General features: G+C 38.3%; 1 protein-coding gene across 3 annotated transcripts in view; it reads left to right on the top strand.

Moving 5' to 3' along the window:
• mios (missing oocyte, meiosis regulator, homolog (Drosophila)) overlaps nucleotides 1–18,657 on the top strand; it is a 44,617-nt gene extending 25,960 nt beyond the window's left edge. Inside the window, exons 1-12 of one of the 3 annotated variants that reach the window (XM_044118307.1) lie at nucleotides 888–977; nucleotides 4,120–4,986; nucleotides 5,557–6,046; nucleotides 7,306–7,404; nucleotides 7,484–7,738; nucleotides 9,736–9,905; nucleotides 11,697–11,762; nucleotides 11,843–12,001; nucleotides 12,509–12,661; nucleotides 14,091–14,295; nucleotides 14,459–14,588; nucleotides 15,799–18,657. In XM_044118307.1, coding sequence (XP_043974242.1) covers nucleotides 4,168–4,986; nucleotides 5,557–6,046; nucleotides 7,306–7,404; nucleotides 7,484–7,738; nucleotides 9,736–9,905; nucleotides 11,697–11,762; nucleotides 11,843–12,001; nucleotides 12,509–12,661; nucleotides 14,091–14,295; nucleotides 14,459–14,588; nucleotides 15,799–15,889 — 2,637 coding nt within the window. In that variant the 5' untranslated portion in view covers nucleotides 888–977; nucleotides 4,120–4,167 and the 3' untranslated portion in view covers nucleotides 15,890–18,657. Of the gene's footprint in view, nucleotides 1–887; nucleotides 978–2,728; nucleotides 2,849–4,119; nucleotides 4,987–5,556; nucleotides 6,047–7,305; nucleotides 7,405–7,483; nucleotides 7,739–9,735; nucleotides 9,906–11,696; nucleotides 11,763–11,842; nucleotides 12,002–12,508; nucleotides 12,662–14,090; nucleotides 14,296–14,458; nucleotides 14,589–15,798 lie in introns of those variants that run through there. The other 2 variants (XM_044118304.1, XM_044118305.1) reach the window with 2 other exon arrangements.
• Nucleotides 18,658–20,057: the final 1,400 nt, after the last annotated feature.

Genomic DNA, 20,057 nt, shown 5'->3' with positions numbered 1-20,057 from the left:
TTAGACAAACTAAGTTAAAAGTAGCTTTTCAGCAACATACAGAAGTCTGTAATTCCTTCATCTTGATGAAAAAGTTCTGGTTCCAGTGGCAGATTATTTCACTGACATTATGGGGAAACTGTCTTGTTGACTATTTACTGGTTTTGATGGGAGGAATCTGCAAACTTCAGACTCACTTGAGTAAAAATATGCTGAGGTAGTGCTACTTCTACTGGAGTACAATATTTGGCTAATCTAATCTAATCTAATTATACAGATTAATACGGTTTAGTCAGATTTAGTAGAGCGTTTATTTAAAATTTGTCAGGAAACCTCAGCATTAATGGGACAACAGTAGAGATGAACATCCTGCTTTTAACTACAAGTTATTGGGCTCTTCTGAATAACATTCAAATTAATGTAGTGAAAATATTGTAATTTGGGATTTGCTTAAATCTTTAAATATTTTTTTCTTTTTAAACTAACAATTCTGTTCATGTATTCTGCATGTTTTTCTTCTTAACTGCTGTTATTGTTTTTGGATTTTGGTGCAGCCTGTTTGTTGTGAAGTGCTCTAAAAATAGTCGACATTGAAATTTTTTTTTTCTATACAGCTCTGGAAAAAAATAAGAGACAATTTAAAATGATCAGTTTCTCTGATTTTACTCTTTATAGGTGTATATTTGGGTAAAATGAACATTGTTCTTTTATTCTACGAACTATTGACAACATGTCTCTGAAATTCCAAGCAAAGATTTAATATTTATTTGCAGAAAATGAGAAAAGGTCAATTCAATCTGGAAAGAGTCACAGTGAGAGAGAGAGAGAGTGGTAAATGGATGTTGAAGAAGTCTTGAGCCGAAGGCAGAGGGTGGAGGAAGGGTGGAGCTCAGCGAAGGCGCAGAAGCAGACGAACAGCTGGACCTCATGGAGGGAGCTTGATGACTGGAGGAGGCTGACAGCGATAGGTTGGAATAATGAGATCCTTGGCTGAGCAGGTGAGATGAATAGTGTCCAGTTTAAATTTTTTCATAGGCTTCATAATAAGAAAAGATTCAGCGCTTTCATACCTCAAATAATGCAAAGAAAACAAGTTTATATTAATTTAGAAACAACAATATTTATGTTTTAGCTCAGAAAGAGTTCAGGAATCAACATTTGATGAAATAACCAGGAGGCTTTCTATGGGGTTCAGTACAGTGAGCTCTTATTTTTTTCAAAGTTGTTTATGTATATATATATATATATATATATATATATTTCTCAACATTTAAAAGCCCATGAATATGAGCAAATTGAATCTGTGACAAAAACATTTAAAGATTTTTAGTTCTATCACTTTAAGATGTTTCAAAATAAAGTACTTTATTTAAGAACTCGCATTAACATAAAGCACTTTTACTTTTTGCACGACAATAATTTAACTTTGGTTTTTAAAGATACATTTTTATGTTGAAGGATTTTGGCAAGATACAAATTCACCAAATGACAAAAAAATACAATATATTTTAGCAATGGTTTTGCCGGTATGTAATAAACTAACACTACTACTAAACAATGCAGTCAAGCTCAGTTTATTGTTCAGTTTTAAATGTTTTCAGTTTAAGGAAACCCAGCAGACTGAGTCTGACTTGCACCTTTCACTCCTCCTGGATGGGAACACAGAGATAGTCGACATTAGTTTGTGTTGTGTTGTTGACTTTTAACCAGTCTGTCATACATGTGACGACAGAGGAGAGGAAATCGGCCATTTTAACTGCATTTTGTGGACTTCCTGATAGTAAACGATCAAATGATTGAGAAAGCTGACTTTCTGTTTCAGAGGTTCTGGTCCAAAGATGACAACTTCTGTCTGTGCTGAATTAAAAAAATGTAGAGTAATCCAGTTTTTTTATGTCTTTCAAAACATCCATCCATCCATCCATCCATCCATCCATTTTCTTACTCCCTTGCCCCCTGCTGGGGTCAGTAGAGGTGCTGGTGCCTTTCTCCAGCTAATGGTCCGGGTGAGAGGCGGGGTCACCCTGGGCAGGTCGCCAGTCTGTCGCAGGGCCTTTCAAAACATGCCTGTAGCTTATCCAGCTGTCTGGATCCATGAGGAAAACAGATAAATACATATAAAATAATAGCAAAAACCTCTGTTTGCTTCAGATAATATTCATGACATTCAGTTTTCTAAAAAGGTGTTGGTCAAATGGTGGTGTCACCTAATTAGACCAACTATATGAAGAACAACCATGTTTTAACCAAAAATGCAGCAGATGCTGACACAAACCTACAATTCATGTAAAAGTGAGACTTCTTGTTTGCTCACAAGCTTTGTTGTTCTAATACTATTTTTTCACACTGCAAACACCAGGTATAGTCACTGGGTTCATTGTCACTATTTTCTAACATATCTATATATGCCTAAATTTGTAATTAATTCTTTAATTCTTTTTTTCATTTTAGTCTTTAAAATACAATATTTTGTACACTACTTACATAGTAGCTTGTATATATCGACTAAATTTTTGGACGCCTCTTTTTTTACTTTTACTTAGTAAAAATATGTACTCTGCCTTTTTTTGGATAGCTCAGCAAATAACTGCGTCACTAAAGTTGAGCATTGTAAATAAATGTATTGGTTCAGTTACGAAATGGTAAAATTTCGCATTCAAATTAAACCGTTCGACCAGTGAAGTACATTTTTACTACCACTCGGCTGACGTAAAGCCGCTCCACTCAGCGGAACTGATGTGACGAACACGTCACACAACACGGACTTGTTTTGGTGTAACCCATAACATCTTCGCGGTGCTGCAACCTTCCTCCTAGAGACATGTGTACATCAAAACGTAAAACTTCCTGTAGTTTAATCGCTCTCGGTGTAAGTACTGTTGTTAGTCGTATATTGTAAAAATAGTTTTGACTTCCGTAATAAGCTGTTAGAAGCTGTTTAGCTGCTCTTCTTAGCATTAGCTCGGAGCTAGCTTGTCAACAAACTTTGAACTCTTCTTCCACCGAGTGAAACATTAGTTTTTTGTGATCCTCCAAACGATTTAGCCACACATTGATAATGTAATTTGTAGGAACTTTACTGTCATTAATTATTTAGCGCCGTTTTGTTTTCTCGGATTAAAGTTAGTCGCTTAAATTTCAATGATATTTCAGCTAATGAACACGTTGCTGTGGCTTTAAGAGGACAGTGAACGCTTATGGACCCGTGTGTCACATGTCTAACGGTCTCTGAGCCGAACACAGAGTTCTCCATTACCAGATGTATCCGTATTGGTTGATTATTGACAGTAAAAATAAAGTTTGCAAGTAGATATAGCTGGAGAAACTATGCATTTTACTAAAGTAAGAGTAGGACTACTTTCATTAGTAAAACTAATTAATTACGTAGAAAAGGTTCTCTAGTACTGAGTATTTGAGCTTAATATCTGATCGATTACTTAAGAATTCTGCAATTCAATAGATAAAAATATTAAATTATGTGCAAATTCTGGTGTTTTTAAAGACTAAAATGGGGGAAAAAACAAGCAAATAACCAGAGACGAGTACCCAAAACTTTTATTCAACTAAGAGTTCAGCATATTTTTGACTGAAGTAAAAGTTAAAAAAAAAAACCATCCCAGAAATTTCTCAAGAGTAAAAATATATTTGGTAAAAAGTTGACTCAAGTACTCAGTAACTGATCAAAACCGCAGTAATTTAATATTTAAAAATGATATAAACATGTGGACTTGTCACATGTTTATATAATTTTTTCCACATAACTTGGTTATGGGAAAATTTTGGAATTTAAGGATCAAAATGAAAATAAAATATATAATATATTAAATTCAGGCAACTGTTAAATGTTTGTAGATTATGAGTACGAGAGGGGAAGGAAATCAGAAGATCCTGCATCTTCTAAATGCTCCTTTTAAAATAATGTAAAATTACATGTTAATGCTTATATAATTTGCTTTACTTTTTATTTTTTCTTGTTTTTACTTTTTGTCTGTTCAAAATAAATAAATAGTTTACTGGTACATGTAACACAGTCATAGTGTTGTGTTATTAGTTTTAACATGTATGTTGTTGTTTTTTCTGAGGCTAGAGATTCTTATTTTTTAAATTTAAATGTTTAATTCTTTGTGTGACTTTCTTCAGGCGACAGAAGACGGACTCTCCTGAAATCCTCCTCACTGTTTCTCCATCATGAGTGGCTCAAAGCCGGACATCCTGTGGTCTCCTCACCACCCCGACCGCTACGTCATCTGCGACTCTGAGCTGGGCCTGTACAGCATCGGATCTGTGGGCAGCACCGAAACAAAACCCGGCACTCTCTCCCTCTCTGAGGAAACTGCTGCTACATTACTAGCCATAAACTCTGACACTCCATACATGAAATGTGTGGCCTGGTACCCAAAACATGAGCCTGAATGTTTGCTGGCTGTGGGACAAGCTAACGGCAGAGTTGTGCTCACCAGTTTGGGCCAGAACCACAACTCTACGTGTAAAGAGCTGGTGGGGAAAGAGTTTGTGCCCAAGCATGCCCGGCAGTGCAACACGTTAGCCTGGAACCCGGTGGACAGCAACCTACTAGCAGCTGGGCTGGATAAGCACCGTGCAGACTTCTCTGTCCTCATATGGGATATTAGCAGTAAATTTACCCCAGAAACCAGCGTAGCAGCTGAGAAAATCCGTCTCTCGTCTGTTGATCTGGACTCCAGCACGGTGGTGACCAAGCCGCTGTATGAGCTGGGCCAAAACGACGCCTGCCTGTCCCTCTGCTGGCTGCTTCGAGACACAAAGCTGCTCTTAGCTGGCATGCACAGAAACCTCGCAATATTTGACTTGAGGAACACGAGCCAGAAAACGTTTGTGAACACTAAGGCCATCCAGGGGGTGACGGTCGATCCACACTTTCCCGACCGCGTGGCGTCCTTCTTTGAAGGCCAGGTGGCCATTTGGGACCTGAGGAAGTTTGAGAAGCCGGTGCTGACCCTCACAGAGCAGCCAAAGCCTCTCACTAAGGTACGGTAAAATAAAACAGAGAAAACAGATAAATCGCTCATTGATTTATTCAAACAGGAAGTTCTTCAAGATTATCAACCATTTCATTTTTTTAAGGAAATGTAGAAAATAAGGCTTAACGTTACAAGAGAAAAGTTTGACATGATCAACAAACTGAATAAACAAAATAAAACAAAAAAAGTAAACATAAAGGTACAAGGACCAGTTTAAGAACAGCAGTGGCGCTCGTCAGTTATAACAGTCTTTAAAGAGAGTCATGCTGCTCTTTATTTTTCTACTTTATAACAGAGTGCAAAAATAAAAAACTCCAGTTTCAGTTCAGTGCACTCCCACTTCATTTGTATTGTTTTTATCTCCACAGTGTGGTACTGGAAAAGTTTGAAAACTTTCCTTAAAAGTGCTTGAACTTTACTGTGGGAGATGTGGAGGTTAAATAAAGATTGTTTACTAACATCAGAATAGTTTAAGTTTTCCGACCAACACTTATATGTTTAAAAATGACAAGTATCGGCCGATACAGATGTTTCTACAGATTTATTGCTGATCTCAGTTTTCCTCTCTTACCACCAGGTGGCGTGGTGTCCGACTCGCACCGGCCTTCTGGCGACGCTGACACGCGACAGCAACATCATCCGCCTGTACGACATGCAGCACACTCCCACCCCCATTGGCGACGAGACGGAGCCCACCATCATCGAGCGAAGCGTGCAGCCCTGCGACAGCCAGATCGGCAGCTTCGCCTGGCACCCCTCCTCCCAAAACCGCATGGTGGTGGTCTCCGCCGCCAACCGGGTCATGACCGACTTCACCGTGTTCGAGCGCATCTCTCTGGCCTGGAGCTCCACGGCGTCGCTCATGTGGGCCTGCGGCCGACACCTGTACAGCTGCGTCGAGGACGAGGCCGAAGGGACGGACGGCGCAGCCGAGAAAGACATCGCCACCAAGATGAGGGAGCGAGCTCAGTCCAGGTACGGACACGACACCGTCCAGGTTTGGAGGAACCACCTGCTGGCCGGAGGGAGCGACCCGCAGCTCAGGTCTTTATGGTTCGACCTGTTCTATATCCTTTCACAATGAAACCTGTCGTACCTGTTACAGGGTTTCCCCCTGAAAACCAGCCAAGCCTTAGCTACGTGTTTCTAATTAAGAAAATGTTTAAAGTTGACAGGAAATTTGAAAATACAACTAGGTAATAATGTGTTATTGGAAGTCATTATTAACAACATCTAGGCACCAACCAGAATCAAAGACAAACATAAAAAAAAAAAATTAATAAACAAGTAACACTCAGCCTGGTGGCCCGCCAGGCTTAAAATACGATGAGGGAAACCCTGCAGGGTGCAAGATACCTTTTTGTGAAAAACGTTTGGTCTGTTTTTATCAAGTAATTAATAATAGGCCTTTTGTAATAAGTAATAAATGAATTAATTACATGATAAATGAAAATAAGCTTAATAATTTCCATTAGCATAATCTATTGTTTTTCTTTTTCTACCAAAAACTGGATGAAGAACGTCTTCAGTCTGGTGTTTTGGTTCCAACTAGCCTTTTTTGTTGTTTCTGCTGTTTTGTTTATTTATTTTGTATATTTAAAATGTCTTAAAGCTCCAGTGTTAAATGTTTGTTAAAATTTAAAGTTTATTGATCCTTCAAATCAAATAAAATTTTATTTGTATAGCAGATTTCAGCAAACAAAGTATTTCAAAGTGTTTTACATAATAAAAACACAAAAATACACAAAGTTACAGAACACACAGCAAACAATTGCAACATTACGTTTTGTCACACATCAGATTATTGATTACTGTGTTACTGATTATGTTTCAAAGCAACTCTAAACTTGTTAGTTGAGATTTAAAGGAAGTCAGTGTTTCACCTGTTTTGCAGTTTTTTGAAAGTTTGTTCCAGATTTGTGGTGCATAGAAGCTGAATGCTGCTTCCACAGGTTTGGTTCTGGTTCCAGCAGACCAGAACCAGAAGACCTGAGAAGGTTGCTATGACAACAACAGCAGATCTTTACTGTATTGTGGTGCTAAGCCATGCAGTGATTTATAAACTAATAGCAGTATTTTAAAGTCTGTCCTCTGAGCTACAGGGAGCCAGTGGAGGGACTGTAGAACTGGGGTGATGTGCTCCGTCTTCCTGGTTTTAGTCAGAACACCAGCAGCAGCACCTTGGAGGATTGAGTAAATCTGCCATTATGGATCTTATGTGTCCATTCTCAATACCAGTATTGGGATCAATAGACATATTAATATTGAGTCAGTTCTTCTTTTATCAAAACTGGAACCTTTGTTATATTTCCTATTCAAGTATCACATATGAAGCAGTGTTCAGAGGACGTGGAGCTGAAACTGCAAGGAAACAAACAGTTTGTGGTTTATTCTGGCATCAAGAACATTGTGAAGTCGAGCTCAGGTAAGAAAACAAATCATCGACCTGAAGCATCCATCTGGGTTGTTATTGCCACTCCTCTTTATTCTCTGGTTTCCTGAAGGCACGACGGAGAGCCGCAGGTGCTGGAGCGGCTCGGACCGGCAGACAGACGTAACCCGCTTCCAGAGCGACGAGCGCTGCCTCGCCCTGCGGCTCTGCGGATGGATCAGCCGCGGTCCGGACATCGACGTGGAAACCTTCCTGCGGTCTCTAGAGCAGGAACGCGAGTGGGAGCGAGCGGCGGCCATCGCTCTCTTCAACCTGGATATCCGCCGCGCCATCCAGATCCTCAGCAAGGGAGCCGTCACTGAAAAAGGTGAGCGGAGCATCGAGGTGAATGAACCCTTAAGGCTAGAGCATTTCTGTATTACAGAATAAACTGTCTGCGTCCTCCAGAGGAAACATAACTCCAAATAAAGTCTTAAATTTCCTGTAATGACATGAAACACTAAATCTATCCAGCATGGAGACTGTAAAAATAAAAACAAAATGTAGGAACCATACAAGCTGGATGATACTCAAATATATTTCCATTTTAAGCCGGTAGGTGGCGGCAAACTCAACTTAAACATGTAAAGTACAAGAAGCACTTTGGTAAAGAGTTTTCATCATAACTGATGTTTTCAGCTTTTATCTTAAATCTCACGACAACAGGCTTAGTTAAATATATTACTTAACGACTGAATAATTATCAAAAATCTGTAATTAAAGCCATGTTTTGATATTCATGTGCCTGTTCGATACGCTGCACTAAAGTGTCAACAAATAAATTATATTAAATTGACAAACTGGTTACAAACTAACTTTAAAATACTATCCAAGTAGATAAAATGGAGATAAGGTACCAAAAGAACGACACAGCAAATATGGGATATTAGTTGAATATGCTTGCAGTTGAATTACACTTTGTTACCAAAAGTAAAGTCACTTAACTTTATACACTTTAATATCCTATTTTCAATACAAAAGGCTTAATATGGCATCCAGTGCAGCTTCTACTCCTCCAGGAAGTCTGTGTTTGCGGTTTAGGAGTTTATTTATGGAAATATTTTACTGCTCTTCTTCTTGCTCTATTTCTTAAACTCTGTATTTAGTGTTTAATGGTCTTTATGATGGATTTATTGCTTGTATTAGAGATGTTTTCTGGATCTGAGCTGGGGCAAATCACTCATTTTGATGAACCCTTCAACAAATCAGCCAGTGTTTCCAAATGTGTTATGAATACAGGCTGTAAATTAAGTGAAAAACCAAACAGAATATTTAAATAAAGTAAAATAAGGTTTACGTTAAAGCAGAAAGTGGCGGCCAGAGTCGTGTTTCCACAGCACACGGTGCTGCTGTTTACACACGTGTGACGAGGAAAAATTTCACTAATGTAGGTCAAGAATTTTCTGCTGTTTCCTGTTCACGACTGATGGAGTCGTTCTTTGGATAAGGTGTGTCAACAGAGCCGCTGCTTTATTTCCTACTGAATGTGTTGATTCTTCTGCACACACAAGAGAAAATATGTTTAACCTGACAAACTTATGCAGTAACTCGTTGAAAAATAATCATGTGATCTGCAGATTAGCAATGTTTTTACTATCTTTTGTTTAGTTGTGCAATCGGATTAATCGTTATTAATCGACTGTCCAGATAATCCTCTACTAATTTAGTAGTTGATTAATCACTAACTAGAGTATATATTAGAAAAGTTATTTCCTGAATAAATATAACATATTTAGTGCAATAATTAAACTAAATCTGTTCAAAATAAATAAATATTCCTGGATAACTTTACACCAAGCAGAACGTAGTTATACTGCCACCTGCAGGTGGGAGGTAGCATTACCTAAACCCAATGTTTTTCACTATTTTTGCTGAAGAATTGCAGTAAACTCACATTTATGCATTATAAACTGAATTGTTCTGTTTTGGTTTTATCTCCTTGTAATTCTTCAGCACTTTGTATGAAAACACTTTATAAAAAACATTATTATTACTATCATTAGCATGTAAAAGTGTGGGAATTACTTAATTATTGCATGAATTTTGGCGATTATTGTTTCCTGAAAAACTGGAGGAACTAACTGATGCAATATGACAATATAGAGATAAAAACTGGTTTGATTTGACTGATAAAATTATATTTCAAAGCTCTAGAGTCCAGAGGGCCACATGTAAAGCTTTGCGGCCGGATTTGGACTGCGGGCTTTTGAGTAGACAAACAAGCTGAAGTATAAATAAAAGTTTATATCAGTTGTTTCCAGATGTTTTTCTCCTTAACAGCAGGCCATGAATGACTCTATATGAATAGTTTTGTGTTACTTACAGGCGACCTGAACCTGAACGTTGTTGCCATGGCGCTGTCGGGCTACACCGACGAGAAGTCGTCCCTGTGGAGGGAGATGTGCAGCTCTCTGAGGCTGCAGCTGAAGAATCCCTACCTCTGTGTCATGTTCGCCTTCCTCACCAGTGAGCCTGGAGCCTACGACGGCGTGCTGGTAAATATCTGCGCCATCAACTTTTAGTGAGCCAGTTTGTCGATACAGAAGAGCCAAGACAGTGGGCCTTTTGTTCTGACTCTGTAAAGAGGTTTATTTACACTTAACACAGTAATAAAATTGGCTGGTATTACTTCAGTGGTTTTATGTGGAAAAAATTCAGGTGCACAGGAAGAGACTTGTTTTCCATTTCCACTGTTGGCTTTATAAGTTGTAAAACTGTTGTGTAAAGGAGAAACTGCAGCTCAGGCCAGAATCCATGTTTGTTTTCCCTTTCAGCTGAAAAATCTCTCAAACCTTTTCTTGGTAAAAACTCGTAATACGATAAGACGATCCAGTGAGTCATTTCCAAGCTGGGCTGGTTGGATTTTTCTGGAAATGATGAGCTGCTGTGGATGTTTGCCTTCAGAAATGTTTCCAGATCCGGCTGTCCCTGCATTGTCACTGTTCAGGCTCAAAGTTTAAAACACAAGCATGAGTTCCCATGCAAGGGCTGCACAGTGGCGCAGTTGGTAGAGCTGTTGCCTTGCAGCAAGAAGGTCCTGGGTTCGATTCCCGGCCGGGGGTCTTTCTGCATTGAGTTTGCATGTTCCCCCTGTGCATGGTGGGTTCTCTCCGGGTTCTCCGGCTTCCTCCCACAGTCCAAAAACATGACTGTCAGGTTAATTGGTTTCTCTAAATTCTCCCTAGGTGTGAGTGTGTGTGTGAATGGTTGTTTGTCTTGTATGTCTTTGTGTTGCCCTGCGACAGACTGGCGACCTGTCAGGGTGAACCCCGCCTCTCGCCCAGAACGTAGCTGGAGAGGAACCAGCAACCCTCCCGACCCCATTAGGGACAAGGGTGGGTGGGTGGAGTCTTAAAAAAACTGCATATTTACTTTTTCTGGTCTGGTAAAATGAAATTCTACGTAATGATTTTATTTCTTATGTTTATTATCAAAGGAAACATTATCAAATTTATTCCAGGTAATAAAAAAAAAAGAAAAACAAAATTTACAGCAGTGCTGTCCAAGGGCCAAAATCCCCAGGATGAAAATATTAAAGGGCCAGCATTTCATTTAAAAACATTAAAATATTGTTGTTAATTTTTTTTCTCTTTTACCTGCACAACAATAAAAAAAAAAAACATAGAATATTTTACATTTGCCTAAATGTTTAATTATTTACCTTGTGTGCTTATTATTTTAATTTTTTAAGTCTGTGAAATGTTTCTTAAGTTTATTCCCAGCAATAAAAACAAGAATTTTCTTCCATGACCTTTGCTGTATTTAGCTAAATGTAATTTTTTGATTATTACTGAATTTAATTTTATTAAATAAAAAATAATTATATTTTTGTGTATAAACTTCCTGGACATTAGTGACATGGCTTAATATTTAAAATTGTCACACTTTAATCAAATCTGATTAAAGTTCCACCTTTTTCATTGGTTGAAATAAATATTAAAATAATTTGTTTATTTTTAAATAGTCACCTGAACAGTTAATGTTAAATGTTCTTGAAAAAGCTTAAAGAACAGTTTAAAAAGGAGCTTATTTTGGCATTTTGAAATGAAAATAGTTAATAGAAATTACAAAATAACAAAATTAGGCAAAATATTTTTTGTTTTCAATATAAAGTTTATGAAACTTTAACAAAAACTGCAGGTGTGTGTTTGTGTCTGGGGACTTGTTTGTTTTTCATTCAGTTGCTGGAGAATCCCTAAAGTTACTCAAGTAAATGGAAGAAGTTTCTCCTCACCTCTGCCCTGGTAGAGAAGCATCATGTTGCGTTTGCTTTGTTTCTGTTTCAGTATGAGAGCAAAGTTGCCGTCCGGGACAGAGTCGCCTTCGCCTGCATGTTTCTCAGCGATGCTCAGGTAATCAGAGCGAAGCTTCCTGCAGCACATCGAGGTGCCGAGCGCCACATGTAATGAGTCTGCTGCTGTTTTCTCTGCAGCTGCCGCGTTACATCGACAAACTGACCGCCGAGATGAAGGAGGCAGGAAACCTGGAGGGAATCCTGCTGACCGGACTCACCAAAGATGGCGTCGATCTGATGGAGAGCTATGTGGACCGGACCGGGGACGTTCAGACCGCCAGCTTCTGCATGCTAAAGGTACTCTGGTGAACACTAGCTTTTCCTCTTCCATTTGTTTCTTTTGCTAGCTTACGCAGCTACTACAGAACGCGATAATGTGTCACTTGATTACTTGATTAATCACCAGAATATCCAATAGATTATTTGATTACTAAAACAGTCATTTATAAGAGCCCTAGCTGATATGTAGTTAGTAGCTTCCAGCTAAAAACAAGCGAATCACAACATTTTCTCTAGAAAGTTTCATCATCTTGCCAAGTAATTACTTACAGTAAAAGTAAGAGGGAAAAAAAAATAATTTGTGTACTGAACCTGCAAAACTACTTATCCCGATAAAGCAACACTAAAACATCAAAGTGTTATTTAATTGTTTCTTTAGTTTTCTTGTTCTAACTTGTCATTGGTACTGAAGCACCACAGCTGCACCTTCACAGAGCGACATGTTGCTACCATGTCTGCTGCTCTGCTAGCTGCTCTAAAATGAAAAGGTCAAAGGGCGTTTTCACACCTGACCTCTGCTGTCAGGGCTCCCCTGGCGACGTGTTGAAAGACCCTCGGGTCCAGTGCTGGATCGAAAACTACCGCAACCTGCTGGACGCATGGAGGTTCTGGCACAAACGAGCCGAGTTTGACATCCTCAGAGGCAAACTGGACCCCAGCTCCAAACCTCTCGCTCAGGTAACGACGTTCATTTCTGCTGCAGAGCCTTTAAACCCAACAAAATGTTGGTTTTATACTCATTATGCCTTTAGTCCTACGCAAGGTTACAACTATTGATTAATCTAATAATCAATTCTTCTGTCAATTAATCAGATGAAAAAATTACCACATTCTGTTGATTTTTCATTTAACCACTTAAGCACCTATAATAAAATATGATTGCACATTAAAAATGTGATTTAATTCATTTTTTAAGTAAATAAACATCTTATTGCCTAAAATGCAATAACATGACATCCCTTTTGTAAAAACTTGATCATTTGTAGAAAATGATGCAATTAAACAATTAAATACTTCTAACATCAACATGTGAAAAGCTCAGACATTTCTGCTTCTCAGTGCAGCGTAAGGCTGATCTGGGGATTAATTGTTTTTTATTAATTAACCAATTAATTACTGGATAACAAAAGCTTAATCGGAGATTGTTTTTATGAATTTGAACCAGGTTTCTTTCATTTGGATCCCAATTAGTTGTAATTCCTTGAATCTACACATAAAACATAAAGAACAAAAAATACATAACATACATGGGTCACATAAATTCAAAAATAAAAATAACTGCAAAAATAAACAAATACAGAACATATTGGGTAGAACATGTATATTTTGGTACATCTTTGGCCTAATTTCTACTCTTTGTATGCTGTTCTTTCAGCAAATGACCTTTTTGAAGTCTGTGTACTCCAGTTAATGATTAATCAATTACTGAATTAGTTGACTTCCAGAAAACTTCAAAACAGCTGAAACACTGAGTTCCTATGAGTTCCTGTTCTGAGTTGCCTTTGACTAGTAGTAAGTAAAGTTGAAACGATTAATCGATTATTGAAGACATTGTCAACTAATTTATTAATCGATTAATCGTTAACTGAAGTACACAGTCTCAATAAAGGCCATTTGGTGAAAAAAACCAACAAATTCAGAGCAGGAATTAAATTAAAACTTTACAAAAAATATGTAAAATATGAAGGTAAAACACATTTGTCTGTAAATATGTTTTAGCCAAAATTAGTTAATCTGAAATACTGGTTCAGATTAACTAAGGATTACTAACGGATTGAATTTTAGTCAATTAAGTGATTATTTTCTTATTAAAAGAGTTAATGTAGAGTTATTTAATGCACTACTAATATAGTAATTTAAAAAAAAAAAGGTTAAATAGAAAATTTGCTGAATGTGCCATTTTTAAAGCCGATTAATCAAATAATCTTTAGTTGCAGGCTTGGTAGAAAGTGGAATATTGATCAACATATTTCATGTTGACAAATTGTGATGTTTGTTGCTTTTTACACTGGGTGTCTCTATGAGGTTTTTATGATATAAAGCACTTTAAATAATCGATTAATCGATTAATCGTTTCAGTCCCAGTCCTGTGTTTTGCTCTCTGCAGGTGTTTGTGAGCTGTAATTTCTGCGGGAAGTCCATTTCCTACAGCTGCTCTGCGATGCCTCATCAGGGTCGGGGCTTCAGCCAGTACGGGGTCAGCGGGTCACCCACCAAATCAAAGGTCACCAGCTGTCCTGGCTGCAGGAAGCCTCTGCCGCGCTGCGCACTCTGCCTCATGAACATGGGCACACCTGTTTCCAGTTGCTCAGGTAGGATCAGTGGATCAGGAGCTGCTGTAATGCTTGACTTCAGGAGGAATGACGGGACTTTGGTCGCCGTTTAAAACCCGTTAGCGCCTGGACATTTACCGCTGTGACATCACTCCTAACAGCGCTGATAGTCGGATTTAAATGTTGAATCTTTTGGATTCAGGAGCTGGAAAGTCGGATGAGAAAATGGACTTAACAAGGGAGAACAAACTCGCCCAGTTCAACAACTGGTTCACCTGGTGCCACAACTGTCGACATGGTGGCCATGCCGGTCACATGCTGAGCTGGTTCAGGTGGGAAAATTATTTTATTTAAAATTGTTTTCATGTTTTTGAAATTTACATGTAACATCCAAAAACTGTATTCAAGTTAGGGATTCACTTATGATATCGATACAGATATCAGAGGCTCAGTATCGACTGATACCGATCCGATACAGAAAAACAGAGCTGAATCGAACGATTCTTTTTTGTAAATACAGACATAAATTTACTTAATTTCAAATTTCTTTGATAATTCTGCACCAGTTCAGCTCATTTAATAAATACACCAATAGCTTCACAAACTTGATCAAACATGTGGAAACAAGTCCTGCCTTCGAGTTATGAAAGGTAACCCGATTGTCTGACTTCTTCCAAACAAACTAGTTCAAGTTGAGAGACGACTTAAAGTATAATGCAGTTTTTCCTTCATGTAGTGTAATGTGTTTCTAATATTGTGAAATGGTTTAAATTAAAAATTGGCCGATTGTGCAGTTTTTAAGAATTTGATTAACTGTCAGAATAATCAATTGATAGATTGTTAGGTGCAGCAGGGGATGGGAACCGAGGACCGGTTCTCAGGAGTTCAGTTACTGAGAATCATTGTCACTTCCTGTAACTTGTGATGCATTGAACACGCTACGTATTTAGAGAATATCCAAGGTGGCGTCACGGCGGAAACGCTCGAAAACATGCGTTACACAAAAAGAAGGATGATTGTCGAGCCGGTTGCTCAAAAAAGGATCGCAGCGTCTCCTGCTACGAATGTCCCAGTTAGCGTCAAACTCCTCCACTTCCTGCTTATTGAGTTAATATTAGTGCCATACTGAACAAATAATCTCCAACATTTACAGTCATATTTAATAAATTATTATATGGTTTCAGACGAGGCTCCTTTATTATGTTAAAATCACAAACTGTTGATGTTCAGAATGTTGCATTTTGTGTTTAAATGACAGGGGAATTTTATTGTTTAAGCAAATTTAAAATTTGTTTGAATCGAACAAAGCAAATTAAAACTTGATGCATATGTTGAATTAAAGAGTTTATTTCCTAACTCAATGAGGAATCGACTCGATAAGCAAGATCGATAATGCAATCGTATCAAATTCAATGATACTTTATTGATCCCAAAGAGAAATTAAGTACCGTCGATAAATTCTTATCAGTTCGCCTCCCTCGTTGCAGCCCTAACACATTACAGGTAACGGTGAATAAAAACGTGTCTATATGTGCTCCACAGAGACCACACAGAGTGCCCGGTGTCGGCCTGTGCGTGTAAATGCATGCAGCTGGACACCACAGGGAACCTGGTGCCGGTAGACAGCAGCTAAACGGGACAAACCGAAGCTAAACACGAACTGGGAGCCAACTGGTGCAGACTGGCTGCTGCGCCACCACACCAGCAAGCGTCGGCGACGACCCGCTCTGAAGTGGCTGCTTGGATTGAAAGTTACACTGCAAAAACACAAAATCTTACCAGGTGTTTTTGTCTAGTTTCTTTTGCAAATATTCTAGTATGTTTGAGATAAAACCAAACTCACACGTGACCTTTCAGCAAGAAATAGCAGCTCGTTTAGGTCAATGATTCCTTAAAACTGATGGAAAAATCTAAGAGTCTACCAATGGAACCAATACGTTTCCAAAAATATTAAGGAATTATTGACTTAAAAAACTCCCTGTTTCTTGCTAAAAGTTACTTATGAGTTAGTTTTGTCTAATTTCAAATCTACTAAGATATTTGCTGTAGAAACTAAACAAAAATATGAATATGTTTGTTGTTTGGAGTGATGCTGTTAAGCATTAGTCCAGGGAATGTTGCATCACACCAGAGGTCTATATGAAGAAGGGAATCAAAGTAATGATTTGACTAACCATGTTAAAGTGAGAAAGGGAGCAAATACTAATTTACTGCTCTACTAATAAAAATCACTCTCAGGAGAATCACTAGAGGCTGTGCTGCTTCCAGCCTCTTCCAGTCTAACCTGAATCAGGATGCTGTTGTTTTTAACCAGACAGTCAGATATCAGGTCGTGCCATTATTCCTAAAGTGAGCTTTGTTGTGTTTTAGTCCGTGTTTATCGTCTGGTGGAGAAAAAAATAAATCTTCACATACCTCATCAACGTTTTGTTTGGGGAGCGATTACAATAATAACGCACTGCAAAAATATCAAATCTTACCAAGTATCTTTATTCTAGTCTTTAGTGCAAATATCTTAGCACACTTGAAATAAGACAAAACTAACTTAGAAGTATTTTTACAGAAACACATATGAGCTCATTTTAAGTCAATAATTCTTTAATATTGATGAAATAGTTCTAGCTGAACTTGCAGGTTTTATGTATAACAAGGGAAAATGTTCTGTTAGTGAAATAATCTTCCAGTGGAACTAGCACTTTTTAAAAATTCATATTAAGGAATTATTTACTTGAAACAAGCTGCTGTTTATTATTGAAAAGTTACTTGGAAGCTATTTTCTTTCCTTTTTAAATTGTACTAAGACATTTGCACTAGAGCAGGTGTCAAACTCGAGGTGCGCGGGCCAAATCTGGCCTGCCATAGCTATCTTTGTGGCCCTCTAGACCCTATTGTAGGTCACATAATATTATTTTATAAGTCAAATTAAATCAGTTTTTATCTGTATTGCCAAATTGCTTCAATGTGAAAAGAATTTAATATTATTTAATTTGAAGAAGTTCTAATCAAATGCAGAGAAAGCTATTTATTTAGTTTTTTACGCAACAGGTTGTGGCAGTTGATATTACTTGAAAAGGCTCTGATTGGTTGTTTTTGGTTGGGAGTGTTGCATTTCTTCAGATGTTGTAGCACAAATGGCCCTTTAAATTCACAGTATGTAACTTTTATAAAAAATATATTTTTACATATATGTTGAAACTGTCACTTTGTTGTTTGTTATGAAACAGCTAATCTGTGAAAGCCTTGAGCTCCTCTGTCTTCTCATTGTGCTAACAACCAATCAGAGCCAGGAGGTGGATCTTAGCGCTGTCCATCACTCTCTGTATGGTGCTGCTCATCCTCCCATTGTTGCTCTCTGCCTGTTGTGAATGCTATGGCTAGCTAGCATGGATGAGGAGAGATAAATGGCTATCCCGTTAAGACAAGTTTTTTAGCATTTAGCAGCGATTACATGAGCTTGATTGACAGCGCTAAGTCCCTCCTCCTGGCTCTGATTGGTTGTTTTCTACCGGGAGAGTTGCATTTCTTCAGATGACGATATTATCTCAAGGAGAAGGCAGAGGAGCTTTATGTTTTCACAGATTATCTGTCTCATAACAAAGTGTTACAGCATGGTTTTAATATGTACAAAGATATTTTTTCATTAAAGTTACATACTTCACCCCGAACGAGATCCAGGATCTTGATGAGTTTGACACCTCTGCATTAGAAACTAGGCTTTGGTGTTTTTCCAGTGATGCTCTCCAGTGTGAAAGGTTTGCTGTGGAGGGAGGGACGGGGGGCGGATTAGAGACGTTATGGAGGAAGAGGAGTGTGGGAGGGTGCGTCTGCATTCACCAGCCCACTCCAGGCCTGTGGTCTGTGAAAGACGCTCCCCAGAAAACGGCAGCTGCTCGGCACCCTGACAAGACCCTCCAGATTGTTCCCCTCATAAAGAAGCTCAGCTGCCGGAACACTATTGACTCAAAGAGAAAACGAGAGAACAGCGACTCCCCTCCCTCCTACGACCTCCACATCAACACACTGCCCTGCTCTTTCTTTTCTCCCCTCGCCGAAATTCCACCCAAAATCTATGCATACCACATGAATCCAGGGATGGCCGCCATCTGTGGGGTAGCCGTCGTCTGTAAATGGCGTTTGTGTCTTTCTTTGCGTGGTCTCAAGCGCAGGGTCTGATTGTAAATTGGGCGGCCTTCCCCATATCTGGCTAAATCACTTAGTCATGCAGGGCTCAGGAGGAGTTCACCGAGGTTCTAAAGGCCTGCGTTCCCCTTTGTGGGCCATCTTGGATCTGGGCGGACAAATTGGTGAGCCCTGGAAAACAGAGCGGCTGGGATTTCATCCTTTTCAACCGTTTTTTTTTGTGTTTTTGCCTTTTAAATAAATCTCAGTTAACAAATCGAAGTGCTGTTGAATTGGAGGTGTTTTCCATACTTTTGCATGGTTTGTTTTACATTAAGTTTTATAGACGCAGATGGTGTGGCTTTGTGCTTACTGAATCTTTTCCTCATCTTATGTGGAAACGTCAACAGAATTTCAAATTTTCACCTCACTGCAGGAGATAAACTGGGAATTCAATATATTTTAGACACTGGGACCGTTTTCAAAATCCAGCCAACAGGCTAACACAAAAACAGTGCTTTGCAAAAAGTTTTAAAGGTGACTTATGCAAAATTCACTATTTACACATTTTTCTACTTTCACTTGGGTCGAACTGCTTCTAAAAACAGCCTAAGCACTTAAAAAAAACACCTAGTCCTTTTATTGGCAATATGTAATTTTTTGTTTTGGGTCTCTGCTGTTGATTTTTAAATCACGTTCGATGGCCACTGCGCCGTTAGCTAGCAACCTAAGCTGAGTTCCAACACATTTGGTCAGCTGGTTTTACTGCTGAATGCGCTGTACAATGGCTGCTGGAAAACACAAGTGCTTTGTTGTTAACTTACCATCCAGAAAACACTTGCTACAACTTTCTTGGTTGTGCAGGAGGCTCCACTTCTGCTTTTCAAAGATGTAAGGTTATATAATTGCGCAACTATTTGCAGCTATTTTCATGTATGAGTGTAAATTTTTAGTTGGGGGGCGTGGCCAGAAGGAGATTATTTGGATTTAAAGTGACAGAATAAAATCTCATTATTTAAAAATGATTTTTTGCAAAGGCCATAGAGATAGTCATTTTTTGTTTTCAGACTCCTTGTAATCTTTCAAATTGGTAATCAATAAATCTCCAGGAGGTTGTCGCACATTTTCTATTCAGTCATGGTACCTCAAAGTACAAAAACTTCATGCAGTATGAGCTTCAAAACAGAGAATGAGGACAAGTTTCTATCCAATTATTAATCAATAAATCCAACAGATAAGCTCTACATTATCTTAAGCAGAAAGAGCTGAACTTTTGTTGGTGTTAAAAGTATTTTTTTAGCTGCAGATGCATCTTTTACTACAAATGATCAAATGTAAACTAAATAAATGTTATATTATTGCATTTTAGGCAGTAAAATGTTCATTATTTAATTAAAAATGTAATTATATGGTTATTTGCGTATTTTGTTGTATTTCTTATATCGTACCACATAAGTTTAAGTGGTTAAATGCAAAATCTGCAGAATATGCCAACATTTAAAATCAGATTAATTGATCACTAAAATAGTCATCAGTTGCGGTCCTAAAATACACTGAGGTTTGTGGTTCTAGTGTAACAAAACGTGGTGCTTTGTGTATCGAGAAGTCCTTCCTTTGAGTTATGAAAGACTGCATGACAGTCTGACGTCTTTCAAGCAAACTAATTGAAGCTGACAGATCAT

This window comes from Gambusia affinis, linkage group LG05, assembly GCF_019740435.1.
Source record: "Gambusia affinis linkage group LG05, SWU_Gaff_1.0, whole genome shotgun sequence".
Taxonomy (NCBI): Eukaryota; Metazoa; Chordata; class Actinopteri; order Cyprinodontiformes; family Poeciliidae; genus Gambusia; species Gambusia affinis.
The sequence above is the reverse complement of the archived record's forward strand: the minus strand, read 5'-3'. Positions and strand labels throughout refer to the sequence as shown.